At 37.7% G+C, this 27,917-nt stretch overlaps 1 protein-coding gene across 1 annotated transcript in view; it reads left to right on the top strand.

The window, feature by feature from the left end:
- The window catches only part of ELP2 (elongator acetyltransferase complex subunit 2), a 40,399-nt gene that overhangs the window by 5,450 nt on the left and 7,032 nt on the right, over positions 1-27,917 (top strand). The window contains exons 6-16 of the mRNA XM_075416660.1: positions 4,011-4,075; positions 9,442-9,508; positions 10,422-10,556; positions 11,505-11,600; positions 13,436-13,536; positions 16,295-16,426; positions 16,929-17,078; positions 19,853-20,041; positions 22,125-22,194; positions 24,476-24,571; positions 24,697-24,754. Coding sequence (XP_075272775.1) covers positions 4,011-4,075; positions 9,442-9,508; positions 10,422-10,556; positions 11,505-11,600; positions 13,436-13,536; positions 16,295-16,426; positions 16,929-17,078; positions 19,853-20,041; positions 22,125-22,194; positions 24,476-24,571; positions 24,697-24,754 — 1,159 coding nt within the window. The remainder of the gene's footprint in view (positions 1-4,010; positions 4,076-9,441; positions 9,509-10,421; positions 10,557-11,504; positions 11,601-13,435; positions 13,537-16,294; positions 16,427-16,928; positions 17,079-19,852; positions 20,042-22,124; positions 22,195-24,475; positions 24,572-24,696; positions 24,755-27,917) is intronic.

A 27,917-nucleotide genomic window follows, 5' to 3' on the forward strand; every position in this document is an offset into this window, starting at 1 on the left:
GGTAGCAGGGCTGTAAGTGAGTGGGGTAGGATGATGCTGTTAGTTTCACCCACTCCTTGTGGTGCTGCTCTGTATGTTCATTCTTCTTGTTTGGATTGAAGGGCAACATCCAGAAAAAGAATTGTCAGGCCTGCATCAAAAATTGCAGGTTAACAAGCAGTGTTTATCACCTTTTCAGTCTTAAATGTGAAAAAATTGAGATGCTGAACAAGTTTAACCTGACTGTTCAGTATGGTTTGTATAGTTTTCTGTTAACGTAAATGTTGAGATTTTGTAGCCTGCCACAGAAATGTTCTTCTGTTGCAAATTTCTAGAAGCCTTTTTTTTTTTTTTAAAAAAAAAATACCCCTAAATGTATCCTCAAGCCAGACACATGTGATGAATTGGTTTGTGTTTTAAGTGTCATTAGAGCCTTTCACCGGGATGGAGGAGTGCCAGGCTCCCAAGAGAAAACGTACTAAAGTTTCTTACTGTATCTCGAGTTTTCAACTATTTGCTGTGTGTGTGTCACACTGATGTGTTGTTTGATTGTATGCCTCCAGAGCAGGTGTACAGAAGCTTATTTTATACTATGGCTTGTGATAATTCTGGGATATATGAAAACTCTGTGATGATGAGTTGTCCCATTTGGAAATGCTAATGTCCGTTTCCACAGTGTGTCTAATATCAAAAGCAGCATCTGCACCGCTGAAGAACTTTAAACCTCTCTCTCTATTTTTCCTGTAAATATACTAACAGGTGATTGTTGAGATGAAGCTAAAAGGCTTGAGGGTGAATTAAAATCATTACCTCCAATGTGAATTTTCATTGGAAGTGAAGTGTCTGTGGTGCCAGTTTAATGAGTATAAAATTCATATTGCAAAGCAATAGATTATTTCTTCATTTATGATACTGTACAGGTAAGAAATTATCACTGTAACACTTTAGAGCGTGCATCTGTTTAATGTTGAAATCATGTTGTATGTAAAAGAAATGACTATTCATTTTGGAAAAACCTTAAATGAAGATTATCATATCAATTCTTAAAATGAAATGCTTCTGAAACCAAAATTTCATGGAGTGCTTGAAGCTTCTTTAAATGGTGTAATAGCAAGCATTTTGTTTTGCTGTGGAAATCTCCCAGAGTCCCCAGTACCCAGTGGTGTTTAAAGTTGCATTCGGAGCAGGACGACCCATTATTATGGCCTCTTCCCATCCCAATTCAAATTAGTTAACCAAAACAACACAGTGCTCATAACCTGAAAAAGGGTACTTTACTTTTCTAAAGAACTGAAATTATTTTGAGATGAGAAATTATTTGTGTAGGTTTTGTATGGAAATTTAGAAAAAAAAAAAAGTCCTACACATTTATGTTTTTAATACCAGTTCTAATATTAATGATCTGTGCTGCTAAAATTGTCAAAAAACAGTTTAGATTTTGAACCATAAATATATGGTTGGAAATGTTTCACCTAGAAATCTGTAAAGGGGCTTTTAATACAGCATAGCTATGTTCTGTGTTTTCTCCCTAAACCTGACAAAGTTGTCTGTAAAACTGAACTGTTTTTGTTCAGAAGAGTATGTTAATTCTGAAATCTAAATAAAGTAGCTTAAAGTTTATTATTGAAAATGTTACTGCTGATCATTTTGTCAGAAACATTAATCTGTAATGGCAATTTGGAATTTTAATGAGCTTCAGGGAATAATGATCTGTGATAATTTCAGGAGTTGCTCTGAAATCTTTATGAAGGCTATGTTGGCAACTGTATTAAGATTTAAAGAGTCTTTTGAGGACAGTCTGCAGTTCTTAACTCAGGAATTAAATACAGAATTACTTTTCTGAAGGTCTTAAACTACTCTCCTGAACTAGAAGCATTTACAGTAACCTGTAGTTTTGCCAAGCAAAGAAATTTAAAGCTCGCGTCGAAAATTGATGCATATGTAATGGGTGCTTTAACTTTCAAAAGACATTTAAGTTCACAATGCCTAGTATTTTAACTGCTTGTTCTTGAAAATAAATGATTTAAAAAAAAAAAAGTTAACCATTTTTGTGAAGAAGTCAAATGGGGAAAGCCAATAGACTGCTCACAAAAACCTCAACAATCGTTTCCAGCTGGAGTATAACTTAAGCGCTTTACTGGCAGCCTTTTAGTTAAGGAGTTTCTTTACAGTTGTTTTCTGAGTCTTGAAGAAAAGCTTTGTACTGTTTTGTTTGGTTGGTTGCTTTTTGCCTTGCAGTGTCTGCAGAAACTGATTCTAAAATGCTGGGAATAGGATTTACTATTCAACAGATCTTGATCAGTTCTTTTGTCATATACTGTGATTCTTCCTACCACCTGGATAATTGGCATGCTGTAGCTTGGCCTCTGACAAACAATAATTATCTCCTCAGAATTGAGTTGCAACAGGTGAAAAAATGAGTGAGTGAACTTGAAAAAGCTTTGCCAGTCACACTGTCCCCATTGCAATTGGACCACAGTTTCCAACTCACTTTTTCTATTTCCTTTGCAGGACTTTATCTCAATCAGATCCAAATTCTAATACTCTAGAGCATTTATGGGAAAAACTATATGCTAGTCTGTTTTTGCCAGTTACGTGCTTCTTGATAGAACTTTGTGAGTGAAAGCTTTTGTATTTGTCTGATGCAGCAACTAGATCATAATTCTCTTCTTGTTTTTATTAGTCAAACTTTTATCCCATTGAATAAGTATGCAAGTACTGTAATGATCTCGAAAATGTATTTCTCAGTGAAGGATGATACAGGCTCCAAGAACATACGTTGCAGCATATTTTGTGGTGTGAATCTCAAGACCAGGTCTTCTTTCAAAACAGCATGTTACTTCCAGTCCAAAGCAGTCTTTTTTTGGTCCATTGTAAGGCAAGGAGGAGATGGAGGTGAAATGTGACTTATAGGTTGGAGAGGCAGCAAGTGATGGAGGTGTAAGAATGTGAAGTGTGACTTAGAAGTGCGAGAGGAGCAGCAGGTAACTAGGCACAGATTTGGTACAGACAGAAAGAGGAAATCAGCATAAGAGCATAAACTTACGAGTATTCAAGTTGATTTTTTTGGTCTACCCATAAAGATAAAATTATCTCTTTAAAGGGAGGACATTTAGTTTTTTTAAATGCAGTAGTTGATTTTAGTGAAATTTAGTGTTTTGTTTTTTACCCAGACTTGAGAAATGTGAATGTCTAGCCCTGATAACTTACTTCTTCATGATTTTGTAATGAATTCCTTTTCTTTTGCTACTTCAGTCCCTAGCAGTACTACTTCATCCTTATGACCTCAAAAGAGTGGAGCAAGGGTTAAAACTATTTTTCCCCATCATCTTCTGTGAGAGAGATGAAGTAAAACTTGCCTAAATTCTCTTGCTTTCCCTTTAGACGTAACTGTTGTCTAGTTTGATTCAATAGACTTACGTTTTTTGTGCACTTTCTAGATAGCTCGTAGAAGTAATCTACTACTCAAGACTTGAATAGGTGTATAATGAGTTAATTGCTTTCATGTCCTTGTGTACAGTGAGTGGTGGTCTGGCTGTCTTTTTTTAGTCTGTCTTTTTATTTGCTGTGTAATAATTATGCTGCCTCCATCTATATTATATTATTTCAGTTGATTTAAGACTTGAACTGTTATTAGTTTTGAGTCATTTTGTTTTGCTGCTTGCTCCTTTTGTATTTAGAGCAAATGCCTGTCGCTATCAACAAAATGAACAGAATTAAAAACGTCTAATACATGAACTTCCTACACATATATGAGCTTGAAGGAAGCTGCTCTTTAACATCTTGCATATTTCTCGATATTATTTACATGCCAAAATAACTTGGGAGTTTTGTGTTCTTGAAATACTAGTTTATTTCAAACAGTATTAGGTGTCTAATTCAGAAAACATAAAAAGTGGCATTATGTTTGCCTGTCTGTTTTTATTAAGATATTTATTGATACTATATTGATTTTTGTTATTTATTTTTTCATATCCTAGAGTATTAGATTTTGGAACTTGGGTAACGAAGACTTTTTTTCTTCTTTCCAGTACCAATACTGGCTTGCGGTGGTGACGACTGCAAAATATATTTGTTTATACAGCAGAATGGCCAGGTAATTACAGTTTTTGTCTCTTGCTCAGACTGTTACTTGGTTTTTCTGCTGCTTTTCGTTTCACATGTGCTGCTGACTTTTTTGAGGTTCTTCAATAACTGTTATCTGTCTCTAGGTAGCCATCACATGCAACTACCTCTGTTCAAATAGTTCATCCATTTTTCTAGGTAACGATGAAATGCACATACAGAATGTTGGGATTGGATTCGGTGCATAAAAGCGTTAGTTTTTCCGATTTTTTCCCTGTGTGAAGATAGCCTGTGTTTCTATTCCCACTGATAAAAAATAGCTACGACTGTTGTCTTTACTAAGTATCCAGGAGCTGAATGCTTCGTATGGAAATGATGTTACTTTCAGTCTGTAAATTCTTACAATGAAACTCATATGATTTCTATCTGTGGAATTGTATGTTTGTTTCTAAGTACACCCTTTGTGCTGAATGCTTCTGAATGTTGAAAGAAGAATTTCAAGGAGTGTCTGAGCTTCTAAAAGCACACGCATTTTTAGTGTATTATTTGGAAGCTAGCAATCTTTTGTTTTTCATGCAGAGAAATGTTCCTTTGGAGCACTAGAAAGAGATTCTGTCCTCTCTTGCATCTGTTCAGAAGTTTTATTAGACTCTAAAGCACGTGTTGAATGACTGTTTTCCAAAACAGAACTCAGTGTCACTCCTTTCTGTCACAAACCAACCTGAAACGACAAACCCTGCCCTCAGTGCACCAATAAACCTACCATTCAGCAACCCCCACTGAAACTGACACGTGTAGGAATCACTTAATTTTCTGGATTTGTTCAGACACAGTCGCCTTAAAGAACAAATACTACTTTTTGCTTTTTGAGAGAGATAAAAGCTACTTTATGCATAATTTTTCCTCTTCACACTGCCGTATGCAATAATAAGATATTTCTTTTTTGTCACAATAAAATAAATACTTCATCCTGTGTCTGCTATGTTCAGTGATTTTTGTGACCATGAAGCAGGAAAGGAGGATTGCTTTCTCAGGGATTTTTTTTTTTTTCTATGTAGTTCATGAGTTCAATCAGTTTAATGACATTCTCTGGGAATTAGCAATGGTGGAATGCCATTTATGATTCTCAGTGAGCTAAAGAAAGACTTCTGTCTCGGGGGCTGCGCAGTTGATTTTCCTCATTCAAAATCTGGAACTTGTTCACTTGTATGGTTCAGATTAACAAATAATATGCAGTTTGACTGCCAAAAATGTTCATAGGTACATCGCTTATTTTGCCAGTTGTTGACCACACTTTTGAATATAACAGCATTCTTAGCCATTCTTAAAAGTAGTCAGTCTGTGGAGGATAAAGGCAGGCAACTGGAATAAACAAGCTCTTAGCTTCATAAGCAAGTTTATGCTGCTGTCTTTTTTTGGAGATTGGCAACTTTATTCATACAAGGGGTGAGGAATTTTCAGTTATTTTACATGTGTTATTTTTCACACCTTCAATTTTAGGAAGTATTTTCACCAGCTGTCCTGGCAGAGTTGGGGTTCAGAGTCTCACTTTTTTAAAATGAGGTGGGACTTCTGGTTGGTATCTATCTTAAGTTTCTAGAACATGTCTTTTAACTAAATAGACTGTACAGACCTCAAAGAGAAGAGCCCAGATTTGATTCCATGTGGATTAAAAGTGCCTGCGTAGTACATTACAGCTATTAACAGAATGAAAACATCCTTGTGAGCCTTCTGCTGTAAATTCCTTCCTAGCTGCTACAGGCAGGTTCTCCTCTTTAGTCAGGTTCTCTCAGATCTGCTGACACCTCTTTTTACGGCTTCTGTAGTTCTACTTTTAGAGGTATTTGAAGGAAGTGTTAGTGTCATCCTGTCGTTTTCCACTAGAACTTGGTATAGAAGAGTGATTAGAATCTAAACTTCTGCATCCTTCCCTCCCTCAGCCCATAGCTCTGTCCTGTTAATTGGGATTCTTGGAAACCTCTTACTTTAGTTAATGTCCTAAAAAAGACTGTATGAACGCCAAGGTGGAATGTAAATTCATAACAGGACTTTCTAATGAAACTGGGAGGGCGCTGTTATACTCTGAGGGAGGATGAGGCATCCTGAGTTAGCTGATTCAGGCTGCCTTTGGTAAACTTAAGAATTTTACAGTTGAAATATATTTATTCATAAATACTGTTTGGTTTTTGAAATTGAGTGGCAGGCTTCAAATCCTTTAAGACTCCCTTAACCAGAGATCCCTTACTGTGTTATGCAGTAGAGAGAAAATGATCTCTCTGCTTTTCTGAGTTCTTGAAACAGGGTATTGATTTATAAAAGTACCCAGGGAAAAATCTTTCAGAAACCATTATATGTCTTCCTGCTTGAGATATTACAGGCCTATCAAGGGAAAGTAAGTAAACTGGAGGATCAAAATACAGCTTTAAAACAAAAAAAAACCTCTGTTGAGCTTTGTTTCTGTGAAAAGAATTTACTGTGCATGTTTATTTCCCCCAAATAATTTGGCCTAATTGAGAAGTGGAATAAGAGACTCCAGGATAATTTGGGCTTTTTCTAATTCTATGAGATTAACAGCTGGATAGAGGAGGGATATAAAATCTAGTGTCTGATGGAGAAAAACTGAGAAGACTTGGACCTCTTTTACCTTATGTGGCAGCTGGCAAGTTTGCCGAACAATACTACCAGGTTGGTCCTGGAGGGCGTGTACCCAAAGTGCGGGCAGAGGTAGTTGGCAGAGTGAGCGTGCTGGGCATGTCCACTGACAACCACACTTCGTTAGTTCTCTACCTACAGAACAGCTTTATTCTTTGCTTAAAAGAAGAGAGACCAAATTGCTGCCACTTAAAAATGTTCAGAGGTTAATTAAGAGGCATGGGAAAACCTGTGAAGTAGGTGATTGGAACCTGAGTTTTTGTTTGATTTAGCTGGTGGTACTGCAACTTCCAGCAATCTTACGTATCCAGTAAGGACCAAGAGGAAAACTGAAATACAGAAGGGGGAATCTGAGGCTATAGAAATAAAATCTGTAAAAATGAGAATGACATATCAAAATACTTCTAAATATAACCTAGGCAACGATAAAAACTTTGACTGAATCATTTAAAAATAATGACTTTGTGCATCTGCAAGAAGCTTTAAATTGATGCAGTTTCAGAGCAGAACACATCTGAAGAAAATGAATGTGTGATACAGAGAGACACAGATTTCAAAGAAAACTGGAAAAACAGTACAAAAAACCCAAGCAGAGGGCATAACTGCAACACATCCTTGCTCAGTTTCAGTGGACAATTTTTAGTTTTATGAGAAACAGTATCTTGAAAACTTTGACTGCTTGCTTGTTCTATAGCACAAAAGAACTGCATGCTGGACTTAAGGCTAAGTGGTGCCTAAAAGCCAATTTGGGAAGTGGCTTAGAAACCTTGGGTGATATTAATAACATCAAAGTAATTAGTTTTACTCTTTAAAGAGAAAACAAATGTCTGCTTTTCTTAATGGTTCTCTTTGATGTGAGAAGAGTAGGGTAATTTAAAAAAAAAAAAAAAAACCTTGAAATTAAAAGTAGGAAAACTATTAGATGTGTGTTTAGATTTAATATTAAAGAGTGTGCATATCTCCTGAAACTTAACATAAAAGGAGTCATAAAAACAAGAATGTTAGCAACAGTTCAGCCTGAACCAATCTTTCAGTTGAGAGTAAATTTACCAGCTAAACTTGGTGAATGTAAAATACAGAGCATTATGTCAAAGGTCATGTAAATGAATTAATAAAGAGGTGTTTCAAACTATTATCTGAAATGTGAATTGCTAAGAAGATTTGTTTGTTTGTTTGTTTTTTTTTTTAATATATTGCTGGAAACATGCCTTCAGAAAAACGTTTAGGTCACTGTTTGACTTTGCTTCCTGGGCTTTTCCTGCCTTTGTTTACACATAGCCAGTGGGGTGTTTAACATAAACATCTGTCTGGAATGCCACTCCAGAAGTGGCAGTGAGTGCAGAAGTGACTAGCCAACTGTGACGTGTGGCTGTGAGAACACGTTCTTAACCTTAAGTCCAAAACTTTCTGATTTGGAAGTTTCTGTTAAGCTATTCTGGTCATGTGTCTCGTATACAGCTCATTTTGTAACATTAAGAATGCAAATATAGGACAAGGAGAAGCTGAGTGATGTTGCCTGATGGGAAGGTGATTTTGGGGAATAGCCAGGAAAGTATAGACCAAAGAGAAGAGGCATTGATTTCTCAGTAAGTTTAGTTAGCTGTAAAATTGTTTGGATGAATTGCCATTGCTGACTATCTTCTCTGAAGCTGAAGACAGATTTTGAGAGCACCTTTCTTACTCTGTTGCTATTTTTTGTTTTGGTTATTTTTTGTTATTTTATTTTTTTATTACAGATGGGGAAAGAGAACTCAGTTGCAGTCTTGTGCTGATAGCAAAGGTTATAATTTAATCTTAACTCTTAGTAGGCCTAGGTGAGGGATTTAGCAGAATGGAATGCATTAAATAATGTGATAGTTATTAATTTGTGCTAAACTACACTAACCCTTTAACTGTAATGGTTATTTCAGACATTTTAAGTCAACTCATGTCAAAAAATGTCATGGAAGTAGGGCTTTTTCTGGGCAAAGAAAAATAGAAATGGTTTAAATGCTAAATAAGCAATAAACACTTCTACCATACTTGAATCAAAATAAAATGGTAATAATATATATGTTATGAATGAAAATATACTACTAATGAAAGGTCTTAAAAGGGAATCCGGAATGTGTTTGTGTTCTTGCGTTCCTGAGTCTGTGTTCATACAGAGGTTTCCATTAGCAGATACAGTTCTTGATGTATACCTTCCTTAGAAAATTAGTCAATAAACCTAAGAAACATAGGGAATATTACTGGTCTCGTAAGTAATTCTTAGTACTATATTATAAATCAATTATTGAAATAATTTCAAAACATCTGCTTTTCTTTTTACACTTGATTTTACCTGTATTCGTTTTCTACATAATCTGCAGTTGCATCCACTTCATGTGTAATACAAATTATTTACCATGTTGTACCTGCAATACGTTATTCTTTATGTGCCACTGTAAGGCTGATAAATTTTAAAAACTTTTATCTGTATCATAGGGAGACTGTAGCCTTTGGAGTGTTAGCTCCTCAAATTCTCATTCTTTCCTGCTCATATATGGGAAGTGCCATAATCTGACACATTTACCTAATGGTGGCAAAACCGAGAAGGCCTATTTAGAATATATCAGTAAATTAGAATTTTTAGCAGCAGCTTATTTTTCCAATTTTAAATAATAGAAGCTGTAAATAGAAAAAACTTGAAAATCATGAGTTATTTGCCTGTATGTGTATGGTAATTAAGTGTATTTCTGTGATGTAATGGGAATTTTTATTCAGTTTCAGAAAACATTAATACTCCCTGGCCATGAAGATTGGATAAGAGGCGTTGAATGGGCGGTCTGTGGTCAGTATGAAAGATGAATAAAGTGAAATACAAGTTTAATGGCAGTGCTTCTGTTTTACCCCTCCAAAAGATGATTTTAATGGACCACAGCTTCTAAACTTTGTGGTTTTGAATTTTTTTCTGAGATGGTGATACTAATGTTAAAAATCAAGATAAAACTTTGTGTCCTGTTAAAATATAAGAGTTGTTGAACATATGCTACAATTATATTTTAGTTGTTGTAATTACGACTACAGTTGGATTGATACAGAACACTCATATCTTGTGTTTGCATCCCTCATTTTTTGCATCCTTCATTCTTGCTTACTTCAAGTATGTTTGCCTGATGGTGCCTAAATGCAAACAAATAGGAGTTTTAGCAGCTTGTCCTTTTCTGTATGCCCATGTCTGTGTCTGAGTGAGGAAGACTTGGCTGCTTTTTCAAAAGGGGAAAAGTAGGTGGAGACAGTCATGTCCCGCCCCCCCCCCCCCCCCCCCCCCCTTTTTTGTTGTTTCCCTGTAAGAATAGGAGATTAAGAGGAGAACCTATTCAGATGTTAACTAATCAAATATTTCTTGCCACGGCAAATATAAAATAGAAAGAATTAGAGGACGCTACCATTCTGAAGAAAGGGAGGGAGGAAAGAAGTTCTTGAGGAGTATTGAGGCTATCAGAACTTGGAGAGCGAAGGCCATAAATAGTAGGGAGACCTATGAGCAGTTATTTACCCTAAGGTAAATACCATGTCTTATAAGCTTGGGAGTGTCCATGGTCAGTATGTTCTAATCTGGTGGTGAGTTTGAAATGGGAAAAATTAGGATAATGCTGTAGTGAATGTTTGGAAAAATGGTAGGTTAGTTGTGGCAGTGGCTGCAATGAAAACATGGCTCTTCAATGTTGTTTGTTTGTTTTTTGTTGTTGTTTACCAAATAGGGGAAGACCTCTTCTTAGCAAGCTGTGCTCAGGATTGTTTGATAAGAATTTGGAAAGTGTGTACAAAATCAAAACAGTTTCCAGAAACTGAAGATGACTCCATAAGGCTGAAAGAGAATGTTTTTACTGTCAAAAGTAGGTAACAGCTGTAAAATTTTCTTGTACAACTTGTGTATCTGTTCGTGGTTTCAGTGGGACTAACAAGGGGGTTACCATCTAATTTGTTTTGTTTCTTGTGTTAAAAGAATCTGAGACAATTTGACTGCGTTATTTTTAGTCAGCTGTTAGAATAAGTGGAGTTATTGTTTTAAAGCTGTGACTATGTAAAGTTAATGATGTGTTACAGAAAACAGTAAAGCAGTGTGAGAGCTTAGTATCAACGTGCATTCTTACACATACTCCAGAGGCAGTACATGGTCAGGATATATATTTGTCTGTGGGAGGTAGGCTGTTGTGCAGTTCTTTTCCAGTTTAATAACATACCTTTAATTTTCTTTCAAATTCAGTTCATTAAGAGGTGCTACTAGTACTTAAACCTTAGAAAAGTACTGGAGGGAACAGACAGGTATGTGCAGGCTTACTTTATGGTTATTTTAACATACTGTTTGAGCACTATAATGTCAGAGACTTGCAGTGCTGACATGGGGTGAATTATTAGGTAACTTAGGTAATATAATGAAGTTTGTATGATGATGTGTGTAAAAAAGTGCTCATGATACTTGCTGCAAATCCTGACACATTATTTGAAGTATCTTAATGCTTGTATTTACAGTCATTTTGAGATATAAATATGCTTAAGTTAAGAGTATGGGTAGAGCCATTGTCAGAGAGTTTATTTCAAAAATTTCTTGAGAGTTCTCCAGGAATTCCTTGATACCACTCTTGAGGCTGACCTCTTAGTGTTAAACTGGTACTCATGGCTTATGGCAAAGTGGGTTTTCAAGGAGCTGTTCAATGTCAATAGGCTTTTGCGGTATTGCTAAATGGTGAAATCAGTTGATTTTTTTTCACAGAAGATACAAGAAATGACCTGGTCTTTCTTGGCTTTTAGAAAGAAATGCACTTTTGTCTGATTTGTGGTAGGTACTGATACAACATATGCAGTTACTTTGGAGTCGGTGTTGGCTGGTCATGAAAACTGGGTGTATGCAGTTCACTGGCAACCTTCTTTTTGCAAAGGTAAAAAGATACCAAACACTTAGCAGTTAAGTGTTGTTATACATAGAGTGCAGTCACATGTCTTTGTGTTGTGTTTGCTTGTTCACTTGTCACTGTGGACTATGAAAATGTTTGAATTCTGCAAATAGTGTTTTATAAGTAAATAGATGTTGTGGCCAAACCTGCTACAGTAGCACATCTTACAGCACAGGCTCTGTCTGTCATTGTGTGTTGCATGATGCTGTCTCTTACTCATGCTTTGTTTAATGAATGAAATACAATAACTGAGCTGTACTGGCTTTATTGTAATTGCTGTTTATAGAATAAAAATAGGTTTAATTAATCATTATGAATTAATAGCTCTGATATTTTACCTTGATACATGTATTTGAAACGTCTGTTCTTTGGAAGGTTAGCATTAACTTCAGCACTCCTTTCTTTTTCTTGGACTAGAAATGAACAAATAGCGACATTCAGAAGATTAATCTTCAGTCTTCTGTGCATTAATATCACATGCCAGGGGTTCCTTGAGTATCAGTTTTCTCTAGCATGTAACTTTAAGGCATTAATGTAAGACTCTCATTGAAAAAATATTTCTTGGAGTTGAATTTTGCATCTTGCCCTTGTCTTCCCTTTTTTGTGGTACTGTTTTGCTGGTGTGTGTCTGCCTGGGATGTAAGGGAAGGAGATTCTTGATTTGATGTGCTTGCACCATCAGAATGCCCTTGTATACTTGTATTCGCAAAGGTGCCTTTTTTGCTGAAATGTTTTAGAGTTACTGATGGCAGGTGACTTCACCAGTGCAAAGCATAGCTTTGCCAGTGTTTATACAACACTTGAACAGTAGAGTGCAATTAGAATGTCAAAATACCTGTAGTGAAAGACACAGGACTTGCTATAGAAATGTTGGCTTAGTTATCTGTTCTTTCACTTTTTTATTTTTTTAAACACTAATAAAAGATTTTTCGTGTTAAAGCAAGGTTTAGGCAAAATACAGTCATGTAAGTCTTGCACTGCAATCTGAAAAACCGTCCTGTTAGACCATGAAGTGTTGCGGGTGTCTTACATCATGCTTCTGCATCGTGCAGCTGTTTGCGTTCTGTGGCCTGCCCAATCTTGGGTTCCCCAAAACAGACCTTCTCCTTCAGTAGGAGGCTGACTGATCTGAGAGAGACATTCTCAATGCAGAAGGTAGAAGGTTTGGTGTGACATAAGATACTGCATGGAGAGTTGCCCACCAGTGTCTCTGGCCTCAAGAAAGGTACCCCAGCAGTTCTGGGGGTTTCCCAGTGGGGTGAACCAGTTCCCTCCTCTCCGTTCTGGCTGTGTTGGGCAGTTGTCCGGAGTGTTTCACTGCATTTTGGGGAGCAGTCCTTACTGCTGTATGTATTACAAGGTGCTACAGTCTATTGAAGTCTGTAGTGAATCTAACACTTAATTTGGAAAAAACACAGTGAATACTGGCATAGAAATTATTTTGTTTTAAACTAGAGATCTCTCTGTAAAAACTAATTTGAGGAATAGAACTGAGAACTGCTGTGCAGTCTTTCTGAAGAGAGATTTCTTCCAAATTACATTTGTTTCAATGTCAATTTGGATTGACTAAACAGTAGAACATGGTTGTTCTCATGTACGTGTTTTACATTTCCTTTGAGAGATTACGGCTGAGAAATACAATACCTCCTAATGAACGCCTAGTAAGAACATAGAGCTTGTTAAGTCTGGCATTTAAGTACTGCACTGCACGTCTCTAATGCTGAACAATTTTCTTAGGGTGTTTGGATTTCAGTGTGACCAAATACTTTTAGAAAAGTATTCTCATAGGTTGTAGGGTAATCGTTTTCCTTGTACTGTAGATGGCAGCATGCAACAGCCAATGAGGATATTGTCTGCATCGATGGACAAAACTGTGATCATCTGGGAACCTGATAAGGAATCTGGAGTCTGGCTCGAACAGGCAAGTGTCAGTCTTTCTCACAATATCTACTGTATTCAAGTTGCGTTTCCAGCATCGTGTGTGTGCTGGAGGGAACAAAAACTCTATAAAATGCTGGGAAAGAAAGGCAAAAGCATTTTCACGCAAAAATACTCATTCTGATGCTCTGTTGCAAGTAAAACTGTATTTTTCAAAAATGATGTGATGCAGTATGATTTTTATTGCTTGTTTACTTTCTTATTACCATATTGGGGAGTTTCTGCTCACCTGGCATTCATAGTGTGGCAAGCCAGCTGCTGCACAGTAACACACAGAGTGTACTGCTGGTGAGAAGAAGAAGAAACCATCCTGAATTATTTGTAGTTAATCCTTGTGGGAATGTGCACCCGAGCAGTTACTACAGAGCAGCTGACGTGCAATTCACAAGCCTGATTTTACTCACAGTAACTTATTCATGGGCTGTGTCATTAGGTTTTTCTTCCATTTGAGCTGGATACTCATGTTTCAGTATAGTATTTTGGATGCTGTTCTAATAGGGATCATCCTAAATAAACAAGTAGTACAACCAGATTTATCTAATGCTTTGGTAGATATCTTTGTTTTCAGTTGACCTGCTTTTCTAAATTGCGATAGTTCAGCCGAAATTGTTCATGTTGGGTTATGCCAGCCATTGTTCATGGTCTGTCCTGTCACAAAGAGAGTTCTAATCCTCTCTTGGGAGAAAAGAGAGAATTACATTAGGTGGATTTAATTTTTGCCCTGTTCCATTGAAAAGTTCTAGTGCCTTTCTACTTGAAGTAAAATTAGTTCATAGCAGGGTGATCAGAGAGATGCCATTTGGTATCCCCAGTTGTAATGCTTAGTTGTGGCTAAATTTACAAGCTTCTAAAAATGGGTTGTGCAGTAAAGCTCATTGCAAGTTGTTGCTCTTTCTTTGTACTTTCCATTTGCATTGGTTAGACCTCAGATATGAAGCTTGCAGTTCATATCAGGCATTTTAACTCCAACAATCCTTTTTGCATTGAGGGAGGGAAACTTGAGCTGGAAACCTGCAGGGAGGAAGGGTGCAAGGGGAACATCCCATTTTCTTTCTTGTCCGTTTTGGTATGATGAACAAGAAGCCTTCACAAAATCATTCCACTGCTTGGAGGTGAGACTAGAGTTCTGCCTCTAGCATGGCATATAAAAGTAACTTCCATATGAATGGTATTTATAGAATCGTAGAATAGTTCGAGTTGGAAGGCACCTTTAAAGGTCATCTAGCCCCACCCCCCTGCAGTGAGCAGGGACATCTTCAATGAGATCAAGTTGCTCAGAACCCTGTCCAGCCTGGCCTTGAATGTTTCCAGGGATGGGGCATCTACCACCTCTCTGGGCAACCTGTTCACTGTTTCACCATCCTCGTTGTAAAAAATTCTTCCTTAGAGCTAGTCTAAATCTACCCTCTTTTAGTTTGAAATCATCACCCCTTGTCCTGCCGCGATAGGCCCTACTAAAAAGTCGGTGCCCATCTTTCTTATAAGCCCCCTTGAAGTACTGAAAGGCCATGATAAGGTCTCCCCGGAGCCTTCTCTTCTCCATGCTGAACAACCCCAGCTCTCTCAGCCTTTCCTCATAGCAGAGGTGTTCCGTCCCTCTGATCATTTTTGTGGCCCTTCTCTGGACCCACTCCAACAGGTCCATGTCTGTCCTGTGCTGAGGGCTCCAGAGCTGGACTCCAGGTGGGCTCTCACCAGAGCAGAGTAGAGGTGTAGAGTCATGTCCCTCGACCTGCTGGCCACGCTGTTTTTGGTGCAGCCCAGGACACGGTTGGCCTTCTGGGCTGCAAGCACACTGCTGGGTCACGTCCAACTTCTCATCAACCAGCACCCCCAAGTCCTCCTCCACAGGGCTGCTCTCAATCCCTTCATCCCCCAGCCTGCACTGATGGGGGGGTTGCCCCGACCCAGATGCTGGACCTTGTTGAACTTCATGACGTTCACTCATTTTGTGGAATGAGTGCTAATAAAGTGGACATACTAATCCACACTGCCTTTTAAAATGAGGTAGATTAATTTCATTGTGATCTTAAAAGCAGCTTTGTAATAATGGGAGAAATGTTAAGAGTTCATCTGGAAAGGAATTGTGTCCTTATCTCTTGAATAACACTTGGAAATGTAATTTTAATAATCTTTTAATGTAATTAAAAACCTTGAAGAGCAGTAGAGCAACTGTAAGATGTGTATGTATGTATGTATGCATACATACATACATGCACAGTCACAAGGGAGGCACAAAACAGAGGCCAAAATATGCCACAGAAGGAACGTGTAGCAAGTTGCAGGGATTCATGGAGAAAGAGGGAAGTGGAAATATGGTAATGAATCTTGGAAATTAAAAGGGAAGAAAAACAGTAATTGGGAACCACTGTTCCTTTGGACTTTTTTCCATTTTGTGCAACAGAGCAATAAGAAAGCAACAGATGACAAGAAACTATTGCATCCAACAGACTGAAACATAGAAAGATTGGGTTCTCATGTCACCTAGCGTAGTGTTTTCTTTCCCCTGGGTGATTGAGCAAGATCCTATCATGAGATGTTTATGAAGCGATGCGTGAAAGCATGCAGCTTTAATTCCCATGATATTTTAGTGCTTAGCTTTGCAATTAAAATATTCTTTACATGTATTTTTGTATGTAAACTGTTGCATGTAGCTAAATTTTCATCTTGTGAGATTCAGATGAGTTTATATGAATTAAAGGCCATTTTCATGTGTATTTCACTTCTGATCATTAATTCAGGTACGAGTAGGTGAAGTGGGTGGCAATACCCTTGGATTTTTTGACTGCCAGTTTAGTCCAGATGGTTCAATGATCGTTGCTCATGCTTTTCATGGAGCACTACACCTTTGGAAACAGGCTACAGTTAATAAGGTATGTTGTTTTTTTATTATTATTACTACTATTACTGCGGAAAAGAATTACACTTATATGTCACTTGAGGTAAGTACTATCATTAATAGAAGCAACAATACAATTTAAAATTAATGATTGGAATAGTTCTTCTCTGAATATAATATTCTGTAGGAGTCTCACTGCTGCAGAGAAGGGAGGTTGCAATCTCCCAGGGTCTAAAACCTGTTCCTTCCCTAGGGGAACCATAAAGTCAGTGGAATAGACTAAAGTTGTTTATGGTTGTGTTTTGTTCAAAAATGACAGCTGAACCAATAACACAAGTTTCTTTTAGATTGGAGCAATAAATCAGTATTTGTGTCTCTTTGGCCTCTCTGAGTGATAACAATTTGCTGTTTTCAAATGTCCCCGTCCCCCGTCCCGCCCCCCTCCCTTAATAAGGACGTTGATGCTTTCACTTTGGTTAGAATATGTCAATCAATCAATTGAAAACTTCTTGCTTCTTTGGTGACTTTTTTGATAGAAAGAATGGTCTCCAGAAGTTGTGATTTCAGGACATTTTAACAGTGCAGAAGATGTAAAATGGGACCCAGAAGGAGAGTTTATCATCAGCGTTGGTTCTGATCAAACTACTAGACTCTTTGCTCCATGGAAAAGAAAGCATGAGACAGAGGTACGATCTTCAAAGATTTTGCGAGCTTGGTAAAGAGGGCTTGTCTGTGCTGATTTTGGAACAAGTCACCTGAATACAACTCATACCTTAAATTTCCCCAAGCTATGATCTGTTCAAAACTGCTTGTGTAAATGGTTGGTTTGGTCATTCAGTACGTGCTGTTTTCACTTTAAAAATACTGGTGGCAGAGTTTTAGCAATCACATAGCATGACTGCTGTTTAATCCTGAGTTCACCTCTGGGTTACCTTCAGTAAGTGTTTTCCCAGGGTCTTAATGGCTGATTCTGATAACTGTCTGTTGCCCTTGTTTAACACTTGGCTAAGCACTGCTGCAGGTAATCATAAAGAAACCCAACTTTGACTGTGGATATTTACACAAGCTTAGCCTAGGCAAAGTTCTCACTGTATTTTTTACACTATTTTGTTTATGACTGACTGTTTTACCAGAATGATTACCTGATCTGCATGAGTGCAGTTGGTACCAGTGCAAGAAACTTTTCAGGAATAATTATTCCTGAATAAAGTTGTGTGTTCCAAAATAAGTCTAAATTTTGATGTGGGAAACCCTGTCTAGGAATGCAAAAGTTCCTGTTTCTAGTTGCTCAAGCGTTTCCCTCATCTACAAATGATGTAGCGTTTTCTAATGCTCTAACAATACTAATGCTTCATTCAGGAAACTGGCAGAAACTAGATTGAAGTAATGTAAGGCCCTGTGCAAGCTGTGGTAGGAGTTGTGGGAGGCAAAGGGCAGCTATTACAACTGTCTCATCAAGGTTTCTGTAGTGCAGACTGGCACAGGATGTTTCATGTATTTGGGAGAGTGAATTTGGCATCAGTTCCTTGATTTCCTTCTTTCAGGCCACACAGAAGTGGTGGCAGTCCCAGCTCAAATGCTAAGCTTTGCCTTGTGTTGTAGGAATGGCACCTCCAGTTTCCTTCCCTGCCCCTTCTCCTAGCCTCCAATCTGGAGGGTACAACAGCTCTGTGGAAAAGATAGTGAGTTGGATTTGACACATGGAGACAAAGTCCAGAACTAGCAGATGATGTCAGTTGGTAGCATTCGAAAGAGTTGTTAATATCATGTTCTCTGTGACCTGTCGAAGTACAACTCTTCATTATGTAGGCTGCTAGCTAAATTTTTATCCTATTTTCTGAATAACTGAGCTTTGTATGATTTACCTGTGCAGCTCTTCCTGCTGTCCCTGAAACTTTTCAATGAATTAAGAGTGATTGCAGTCTTCATATCTATGTTTGGTGTGCACTGAATTACTGTACTTCCTCTTCCCGTTCTGACAGAGCAGCCCCCTGCCTAGTTTGAGCAGGTGTCAGTCCAAGCAGCGTCAACCTGTGTTGCTGCATGGAGTGTGGGAGAAAACTGTAGCATCCTGTTGGTGGGGTGAGGTGGAAGGCCGAGGTAGAAATGGGTTGTTTGAAGGCATGTGTTCAGGACTTCTGAACCCTGAAGACCAGGTAGATAGTTCTGCTGCTCATGAACTTAGATAACATAGGCTTTTAAAATGTCGTACTTTCTTTACCATACTGAGTTCAGCAGGAACTGAGAAGTTACAACAGATGACATCTGATGTTTGTCTTAACAAGACACAATGGATGGTTTGTATATCTATCAAAAGTTTGTATTACACCTTAATATTCATATTTTTCTCTGTAAAAAGAGAACTAAGAGTTAACTGCAAATAATTATCCTTTCAGTTTAGAGTCAATGTAGTGCCTTTCCTTACATTTGTATAATATCTAGTACAATGTAAATTCTGTCTTGGCTTCAGTTTTCCAGGCATTGTAATACTGAAGTAGTCTAATTCTGCTAGATGTTAACTCAAAAGTGCACAATATATTTTTCCAACTGAAATATCGTATAGGAGTACTAGCATATGACACGAAAAATCTTTTTATGAAGGTGTATTTGCTAGAAAACAAAGATGTGTTTTTTTTTTTAAAGAATTTTTTTTGTGTAGAATAAATTATATTTTTAGAAAAGAAATTTAAATAATTTAATATCTTTTTTGCTAATATTCTTTGCTTAGTGTGACTGTAAAACTAACTGGTCTATCTAATTTTTAGTCAGCTGTTAATTCTGGTTTTCTTGAATTAATGCTTGATGCATGGATATGAATATTTCGGGAAACTAGAAAAAAATGAATACTTCAAATAAAAACACTTCTAAAATAATCAGGATTTTCCAGATGTTTTTCCTATAAGAAGCTATTTTGGTTTTGTCATTTTTTTGCAAACTTTCAGTTAAATGGTCTCACTAAAATTAAGTATTTAAAGAAAGGAGGGAGGTAGGAACCTGTAGCCTGCTGACAGCAGTGCTGCTGTGCTTTGTGAAGGACAGATGAAAGAAGTGAAGTAATTATCACACCTTTCTTATGGCTTTCAGAGCTACAGTTTTGAAAGTAGTAACTAGCACACGATCTTCTTTCTTAAGCAAATTGTGTCCTAATCCAGACTGTCTAGCATGAGGAAGTCATAGTAAGTGCAGAGTTCCCTTAGCAACAAAGGTAAGTAAATGCCTTAAACATAGCTGTGCAGGGACACAGTTTGCTAATTACAGGAATTGTTTGGTGGAAGAATAGGATTTAAGTGGTGTTATGTGAGTATACATCAGTTTTATGAATGTCAGTAGAAGGTTGCTGTTAACTTTCCTTTATGGTAATGAAGTCAGCAAGTAAAGTATTAGTACTTTTTTGGAACTCATAATCTTGCTGCTTCTCTGGTTAGAGAATTGTGTTTTAACTGTGTGTCTGTTCATTTAGGTAACCTGGCATGAAATTGCAAGGCCTCAAGTACACGGATATGACATGCGCTGTCTGGCAATGATTGGGCGGTTTCAGTTTGTGTCAGGAGCAGATGAAAAAGTGCTTCGAGTTTTTCGCGCTCCCAAGAATTTTATAGAAAATTTCAGCAACATCACTGGTATTCCAGTGGAGAAGTTGTGCTCTGATGTAAGTATGCTAAAGCAATGCTAAATGAAGACAGCCATCTTTCATGTAAATAAAATTAATGCTTTAGAAAATGTCAAAATGCACTAAACTCCATAAACATTCTTTTAATAGTTGTGAAACCTTAACCTTGGTTTTCCTTTCCCTTCATTTGCTTCCATGTGTGTTGTTTCATATGTATTTTTATGGTGTTGTCTTATAAAATAGGTTGTATTTGAAACTAAACAAGACCTGCTGTCTGAAGATTGCAAAGGGTGTGGGTAAATTTAAAAGAAGTCAGGACAAGTAGACTACTGTACACACTTGGGGATTTGAAAGCAAACAATAAAGCCTGGGAATGTGCTGCTTCTCAATTTAGGGGTGTAGTAGTCTTGTCTAGACGTAATTATTGTTGTGTGGTTATGTGCTGGATTTTTAAATTGTATGCCTGGAAATAGCGTAAAACTTTCAGCACTGTTGTTAATTGTAACACATAAATATTTATAAATATGTACTTGCTCATGCTTTATTTCCTCCTGGCGCTGGAAATTTTCTTGAGGCCTTTACATTCCTGTTCTTAGTTTTCAGTAAGTATACTTTTCTACTCTGCGGAAAGATAAGACTGCAGAGTTGGCGTCCTTTCTTTGCTCCCCATTCGCTTTAAGATCCAGTTCTGTTTTTTTCTGCGTTTTGTAGAGCGGACCTCATTCAGGATAGCTGCCTCTGTACAATACCTTGCATGCTTTTTGCATTTCTGGCTCAAAAGCGGTGTTTTATGTGCAGCGTCTCAGAGATGGATTAGCCTTTCCGTTTCATTTAACAATTGAAATATCTGGGAAAGAAATCTATTCATTTTTGATAGCAAGAAGTTACATAAATAGCTGTTTAGTGCTTTAATTCCATAAGACTTTGTAAGCATTTGTGTTAATGACATTGTACAAATCACATTATGCTTTTATAATGCTGGCAGATGTCATTATTTTACTTTTATGTAGACTCTCCTTATCAGCTCTTCCTCTCAGTGCTATTTTTTGATTCGTGATACCACAAAGTGTTTCACATGGGCTTTGTTTAAAGAGGAAGGCATTATGAGCTCTAATGGTACAGCTACTCTTAAATAGCTTTATTGAAATTGTTTTCTGTGAATGGTTTTTTTCTTTAAAGTGGGTAAGCTTTGTCTTAATTTAGCTCAAATGCCTTCCCCAAAAATGTACGTAAAACCAAAAAAGCCAGCTTTGTATTCAGAAAGGGTTGACTAGGATTATATTCACTTCAAATCCATGGGATTGTATTATACTTTGGGTTGTAATGAAGAACCGTTTTTGTTTTAGAGGCCTTAGACTGATGTGTGTGTCTCATACATTTTTCTCATCAAATTATGAACATTTAAATAAATAACATAGTATTTAAGCTGTCACCTAAATTATTAATCCAGTTCTTTAAAACAGTCTTTCTTTGAACTTTTTAGACACTGTAAGGAAGGAGTTTTACAGGTATTAAATCTAATCTTTTTCCATTTCTGCACAAAGGGCCCCAAGTTCACTTACCCTCTCTAAATTTTGGCTTTTTCACCCCCATACCTCTATGGAAGTATTTTCTGCCTCATAATTTGTCTTTCCTCTGTGCTGCTTTAAACAGTCACATCTTCCAGCCGCATCTGTGCGAGGCACTGAGCTGTGTTTGAAGTGGTGGGCACAGGATTCGCTCTCTGTCCCGTTTTCCAAAAAGCTGCTTTAATATTTCACCTCAGAATGGACTGTTTCCCAGTCCTATTGTGTTAAAAACTGCAGTGTTCTCAGTTCATTTATTATCATGTATACGCTGGAATAAATAAGGTTGTGGAAGAAAACCTGTAATTAGGGATGAAGATGCATGCTTTACAGAAAAACCCTTGAGATGAGTCTTTGGAAAAGCTTTTTTTTTTCTGGCAGACTACTGGTCTTGATTTTGTCCGTTAAGTTCTGGATGAGTTGGGAGTTTTTCAAAGTGTCCCGCTTCACTTCTCTGGAAAATTTTCTTTTTATCACAGGGACTCCTGAAACTGTGGCTTCTGAAATCTGAACCTACATGAGAATCTGTGTGTAACTTTTTTTTCTTTTTACTTCAGCAATCATCTGATCTTCCAGAAGGTGCAACTGTGCCAGCTTTGGGATTATCCAATAAAGCAGTTTTTGAAGGTACGGCTAATGAGAAATAATGGTGATGGCACTTCATGTGGAAACTGGTTTTTAAATGTTTTTTATAGCGTACGTCTTTTTGTTAGGGCGGTCAGTGTGAGCTTGACTGCAAGTTTAGAATCTAGAAATAAAATAGTGCAAAGTTTTTATTTCTCTGTAGAACCTAAAAGTGGTGCTTAATAATAATAAACAGCTCTAATGACAACCTTTCCTCCCTTTCTCTGCCTTTGGTTTCTCCCCTGAACATCGCCTTGTCTTGTGCAAACCGAGAATGACCTTTCCCTGCTTTCCATATTGTGTCCCACCCCCTGTAGGAAGTAGCCCCACTCAGTCTGCACAGTGCTCCCGAGAGCCTCTCCTGCTGACTGAGCTTGATGAGTTTCACACGATGCTGGGGCTCGTTGATCTCCTGTGATGGCTCTGGCAGTAGCCAGAGCAGGGTAGTGTTTGAATTCCCCATCTGCTGTTGTTCCTCTGTTTAATCTACGTTCACTACCTCCCCTGCCCCCCCGATGACTGACGACTTTTTGCCAAAAAAATTAGTGTTGAGTAGCGTACTGTGAAAACCAGGTTTGGAGTTGTTAAAGTAGGAGTACCTGTTGCTACTTGGGGTTTCTCTGTAAAATACCTTGACCTCTGCAGCTACATTCAGGTGTCCTTTTCACACTCTCCTCAAATGATAACACCCTTGTAGAAGGTTATAGAAGTAATGCTGCTTCAAGGGGGATCAGTCACAGTTTCTGATCCAATGAAATCAGCCATAAACCTTCTCCAGGTAAATGATGCTTTGCGAAAGTATTTGGGAAGGAAGAATTAGTTGGCCAACAGTAACCAATGTTCTGTCACTAAAGGCTGGTGAGGCACCAGATGAATATCTTGGAGAGGTGGTGGGGATTGCATTGTTGGGGCATTGTTGGGGACAAGGATGGAGGGACAAAGATCTGTCTAGAATGATAAAAATAACTGAGTAGTGTCTTGAGACTGGGTATGGCACTGGAAATCTAGTTTTTAATAAAGTCTCTGGTAAAAATGCACTGGAATCTACAAACTAGGTCACACCTGGTTTTTCCCTGCCTAAAGGTTTATCAGAAGGTGCGAATTAAAAAGGAAGCATTTTAATAAGCTTTGTCTTCAGGGTCTTCAATGACAATACAGCTAAATTTTCCTAAATCTTCTGTGAGAGAAAAGTAGCTTTGTTGAAGTAACTCGTAAAACGTATTTTGGCAAAGACTCCTTTTTTCTGCTCTCTCATGAGTGCTTCCACTGAGAGGGAACAAAACTTCCTTCTCCTAGAGTATCGTCACACACAGAACAACTAATTTCCATTGATTTCACATGGCCCACCCAGAAGCAGCAGTATGAGTAGAAAGGCTGTCAAATTTTCCTGCATTGTCCACCAGTGCCCACCCAGTGGTGTCAGCACTGATGGCTTAGGTTAAAGCCCCACAGACCTCTCTTCTTGCTTACGCTGCAGAGGAATCATCATGGTCAGCAATGATCAGATAGTGGTCTCAAATTAAATAAATGTTGCTAATTACATTTTCAAGGGGAGAGAAGACAGGATGAATGAGAAGATAGTCTTTCTGTTCTACTTTTTCTGTACCTGCTTTTTTAAAGTGCTGTATTTGAAATGTACATTTGGCAAAAAGTTAGATTCTGTCTGAGAGCAGCTGTTCCCCAACTCTGCACCTTTTGCTTAAATAATACGTTCAAAGTGAAGGACAGAATTTTGATTGAATTTTAACTTAAAATTAACTAAGTAATCTCAGTTACTTCTAGTACTTCTGCCTAAAGGTAAGGACTGGGGCCCTCAGCAATTTTGCTGAAGCTTACAAAGTGTGGATACGCTTTTGCAAGTATGACTTTTCATTTAGACGTCTGCATTAAATTTAGGAATTCATCACTTGTGTCTGAGACTTTTGCTGATAAACATTTTCAAATACAGAAGGAAAGTTTAATGCTGGGGAAGCACATGTTCAGCTCCTGGTGAATGCTTCTTTCAGGTAAATCAAGGTCTCTTGTGCTGATGGAGAGAGTCTCAGAATTAAATTAGTCCAAAGGTTAGGTAATTTTTTTTCCTGTTCTCCTCCTCACTCGTATGTGAATTAGAATAACTGGATTCTAATATGCATATTATTATAAGTCTGGAAGCAGAGAAACCTAATTTCAATTACTTGCATTGTAAAAACAATAAATGTTTTTCACTTGTATAAGAAGTGCTCATATCTTCCCTCCTGTCAAGTATATTCTTTCTAGCTAACAAAGTCCTTACTTTTAATAGGAGATATGACTGTTCAACCAGCTGAGGATGAAGAAACATTTAATACCATTTCAAATCAGTATCCTGAGGTTTATTTTCAACCCTTGATCCTTAGAGGTATGAGATTCATTTCTGTTGTAGGAAATAGAGAATGAAGTTCCTTGGATATAAACTTGAAGCATTGTTTATCTGATTTTTAGATTCAGTACCAAATTTGAATATGTTGTACAAATGTCTTTTAGAACCTCCCACAGAGGATCACTTGCTGCAGAATACCTTGTGGCCTGAAATTCAGAAGTTGTAAGTTTTCTTTTTCTTTTTTTATTTAATTTACAAAATTTCCAGAAAGTTATTGCAACTACATTAGTGTAGTCTGGTCTTGTAACTCTTCCTATTTTTACTGCTTGATTTGACTTTGTGTGCAGTGTAATCCTTGTAAAATAAATAAATTATAAGTATATAAAAATTTGGAAACAAAGCAGAAAATTGCAGTTAGAACTGATGTGTCACAAAATTTTATTTCACTAGTTGTTTCTGTACCAGTTGAAATATGTATGTTTTTTAGACCAAAGCTATTATTTTGAGTTTGTAACGATCAGGGTTTTGTTGTCCCTTTGGATATTTGTCTTTTGAAGGTCTGTTTATGGCATCGATCCCTGGGTTTTTTATGCTCTTTGTTCAAAGAGAATACTAAGGTTTCTGGTCTGCTGTAAGAAACTATGGCATGTTTTCATGGTCTTATCTGTGCTGTGGAATGTGATGGGCCTCTCTTTCTGTGCTGCAGCCTTTGTTTGTGTCTGCTTGGTCAGCACATCTACTTAAAACCTTCCCTGTGCTGAAGGTCTCTCTGCACAAGGAGTTTTCTGCTTCTTTCCACTTTGTGGCACAGGCTTACAGATTGAGTTTGTCTTTCTGGTGTGGAAGTAAAGACTGGGGCATCAAAGGAGGAGCTTCCCCCTAAAGCCTAACAGAGTTGTAAGACGCAACAGAGGGAAGCAGCAGCCCAAATAGGTTGCGTCTAGTGGTAGAGCAGAGCAAAATAATGAATGTTGAGTAAGATGGTTACAAACCCAGTTTGGGTATTGAATGCTGACACAGTGGGTTGTGAAGTGCAAAGATAATAGGGTTAGGTAGTCATGACAATAATTGTTTTGAGGTTGCAGGGTTATAGAATTCTTCAACGGTGTTTGTTCCTTCTTTTCTGAGATTCACAAGAATTTGCAAATTAACGTTGTCACCTTATTTGTTCCCTAAGGATCCTGGTAACATTAGGCTACACTTTCACGATCTTCGGAGTTTTAGTATCAAAATATAGTGCAAAGAAATGAATCATCTCCAGCTCTTACGGGTTTGTTTATTTGAATCTCCTGAAGGAGTGGTCTCAGGCAGGAGCAAGAAGAATGTTGAACCTTTGCTGATAATTACAGCTACCTTTATACGTTACCAGTTTTGTGACTTCAGCTGGGGGGTGTGGGAAATAAAAAACTTAGGGAAAACAGTTTGCAGGTTGCTTTCATTTGACCATGTGGGAGGTTTTGTGGGAGCTCGTCCTTACCTGCAACTGGATAGTTAATATTCTTTGTATGCTTTTAAGCTCTTTTGCTGTGTTTGTGCTCAGAAGTGTTTCCAAGAGGGAAGCTGAGGGGTATTAGACCATATCTGCACGTTTTGTAATTTCTGTTATGTTTAACTGCTTCTCCTGTGCATGCTGTGGCCGCTGATGCACCCACTCATATAAGTAGTTTGATGAGGGATCCTTAAGTAGTGAAAAGGAGCCAAGGCCAAAATTTTTCTTCATTTGCCTTTGACATTTCTCAAAGTCTAGTGAGATGTTAATCTTTGATATTCTGCTACAGGAATAATGCCTATCTGCTTTCATATCCTGTGTTCATTAAAAGAACTGTGTTTTATAATGGCCTTCAGGTGACTTACCTGAGCAATTTTTCTTGTTTTTGAGACACTGCTAATGATAGAGGTTCTTTTATGCAAGGGCAATGAAATGTAAAGCAAAATCTCAGTTTTTTTGCTTAGGATAATCTTGAAAGAACTAACATGAAATTACATAATGTAGATTTCACGTTGCCATAGCAGCAGAATAACAGCGTGAGGAACTAACCTGCTAAAAATAGCTTGTTTGCCATTGACGTTTGTGTACTCCCAGCTCTAACTCGACACTAAATTTTGAAGGATTGGTGTTGGGTTTTGAGAAGTGTTTGCTTGAGTAGGCTTTAGTATGAAGAACTTGCTGAATTTTTTACATAATCTAACAATTTTACAATAAAAATATGATAAATCCTGTGAGAGTATGCTAATCTTTATCCTCTTGGAAAATTACATAGAGAGTTTATATGCAGCAGGTTGAGATTAAAGCCTAAATGTTGACATAAATATATATACGTATGTACATTCCATATAATGCACTTGGAAATCTTGAGAGATCCTTTTTGACACTAGAAAATTACTGTAATTACTTGTCTGGACACTTTGAAAGTCCGGTCAGTTTACCTATGCATAATAAATTGTTATGAATTGCCCATTGCTAAGGCAAAATGGCTTGTGGTTGAAAATGTCATTTCATTATTTATTCATGCACTTACTTCTCTCCATTGTGCACCTTTTTTTGGTGGTGTGCTTCATGCCGATAAAGGGATTGGATTGCACGTATGGGGGCAGGGGAAGCAGTTGTGCTGGAGTGTCTGTACTTGCAAGGCTCATACACTCTTACAAACAGCATCTTGTACTCCTGTAACTGTAGTTTCTTTACTGGAGACAACAACGGGCTATATAGACTGTTGATCTGACCTATGATAGTCCAGTTTATGTGACTTTGCAAAAGACAACATTTTAGGCTTTTAATTTAAAGAGAATAATGCTTCTGTTTAGCAAGAACAAAGTTGCATGCAGAAGCTCAAAATGTTTCTGTCAAGTGCCCTTCAGTACTTCGTTGAGAGAAAACCAAAGTAACTGAGGACTTGTTTCACAGGTTGTTCCACAAGTTATTTTTCCTTCATTGAATTCCACGAAATTTATACTTTTCATGGAATAAATACTTTCCAGTTTTAGAAAATTGACTTTCAATAGTTTTCACTACAAAATAGTCTCCAGGACTGTGCTTTAAAAGTAAGCATTGTGATAAAACTCCTGCTGGTGGCAGGCAAGAGGAAGACGTGCAGTAGTACCTTCATCATTATAAGATACAATCAAATTTGCAAATTAACATTCCAGTTAAGCGCAGCCACGGGTACCGCTCCCTCGTGAAGGCCCAGGCACAGTTATTCTTCATGAAAAGCCAGTGCATCCCCAGTCTTCAGACATGAGTGTGGGACTCTATGGGGTATGCCCAGCAGCGACTCCTGGACTCCGTTCAACAGAGGCAAACTGTAATTTGTCATTTGAACAGATGACTGCTTTGGCTGCAAGTGAAATCCCTGTGATCATCAATCCCATATATTTGCAACACTAC

This window comes from Opisthocomus hoazin, chromosome 3 (genome assembly GCF_030867145.1).
Source record: "Opisthocomus hoazin isolate bOpiHoa1 chromosome 3, bOpiHoa1.hap1, whole genome shotgun sequence".
NCBI classification, from domain to species: domain Eukaryota; kingdom Metazoa; phylum Chordata; class Aves; order Opisthocomiformes; family Opisthocomidae; genus Opisthocomus; species Opisthocomus hoazin.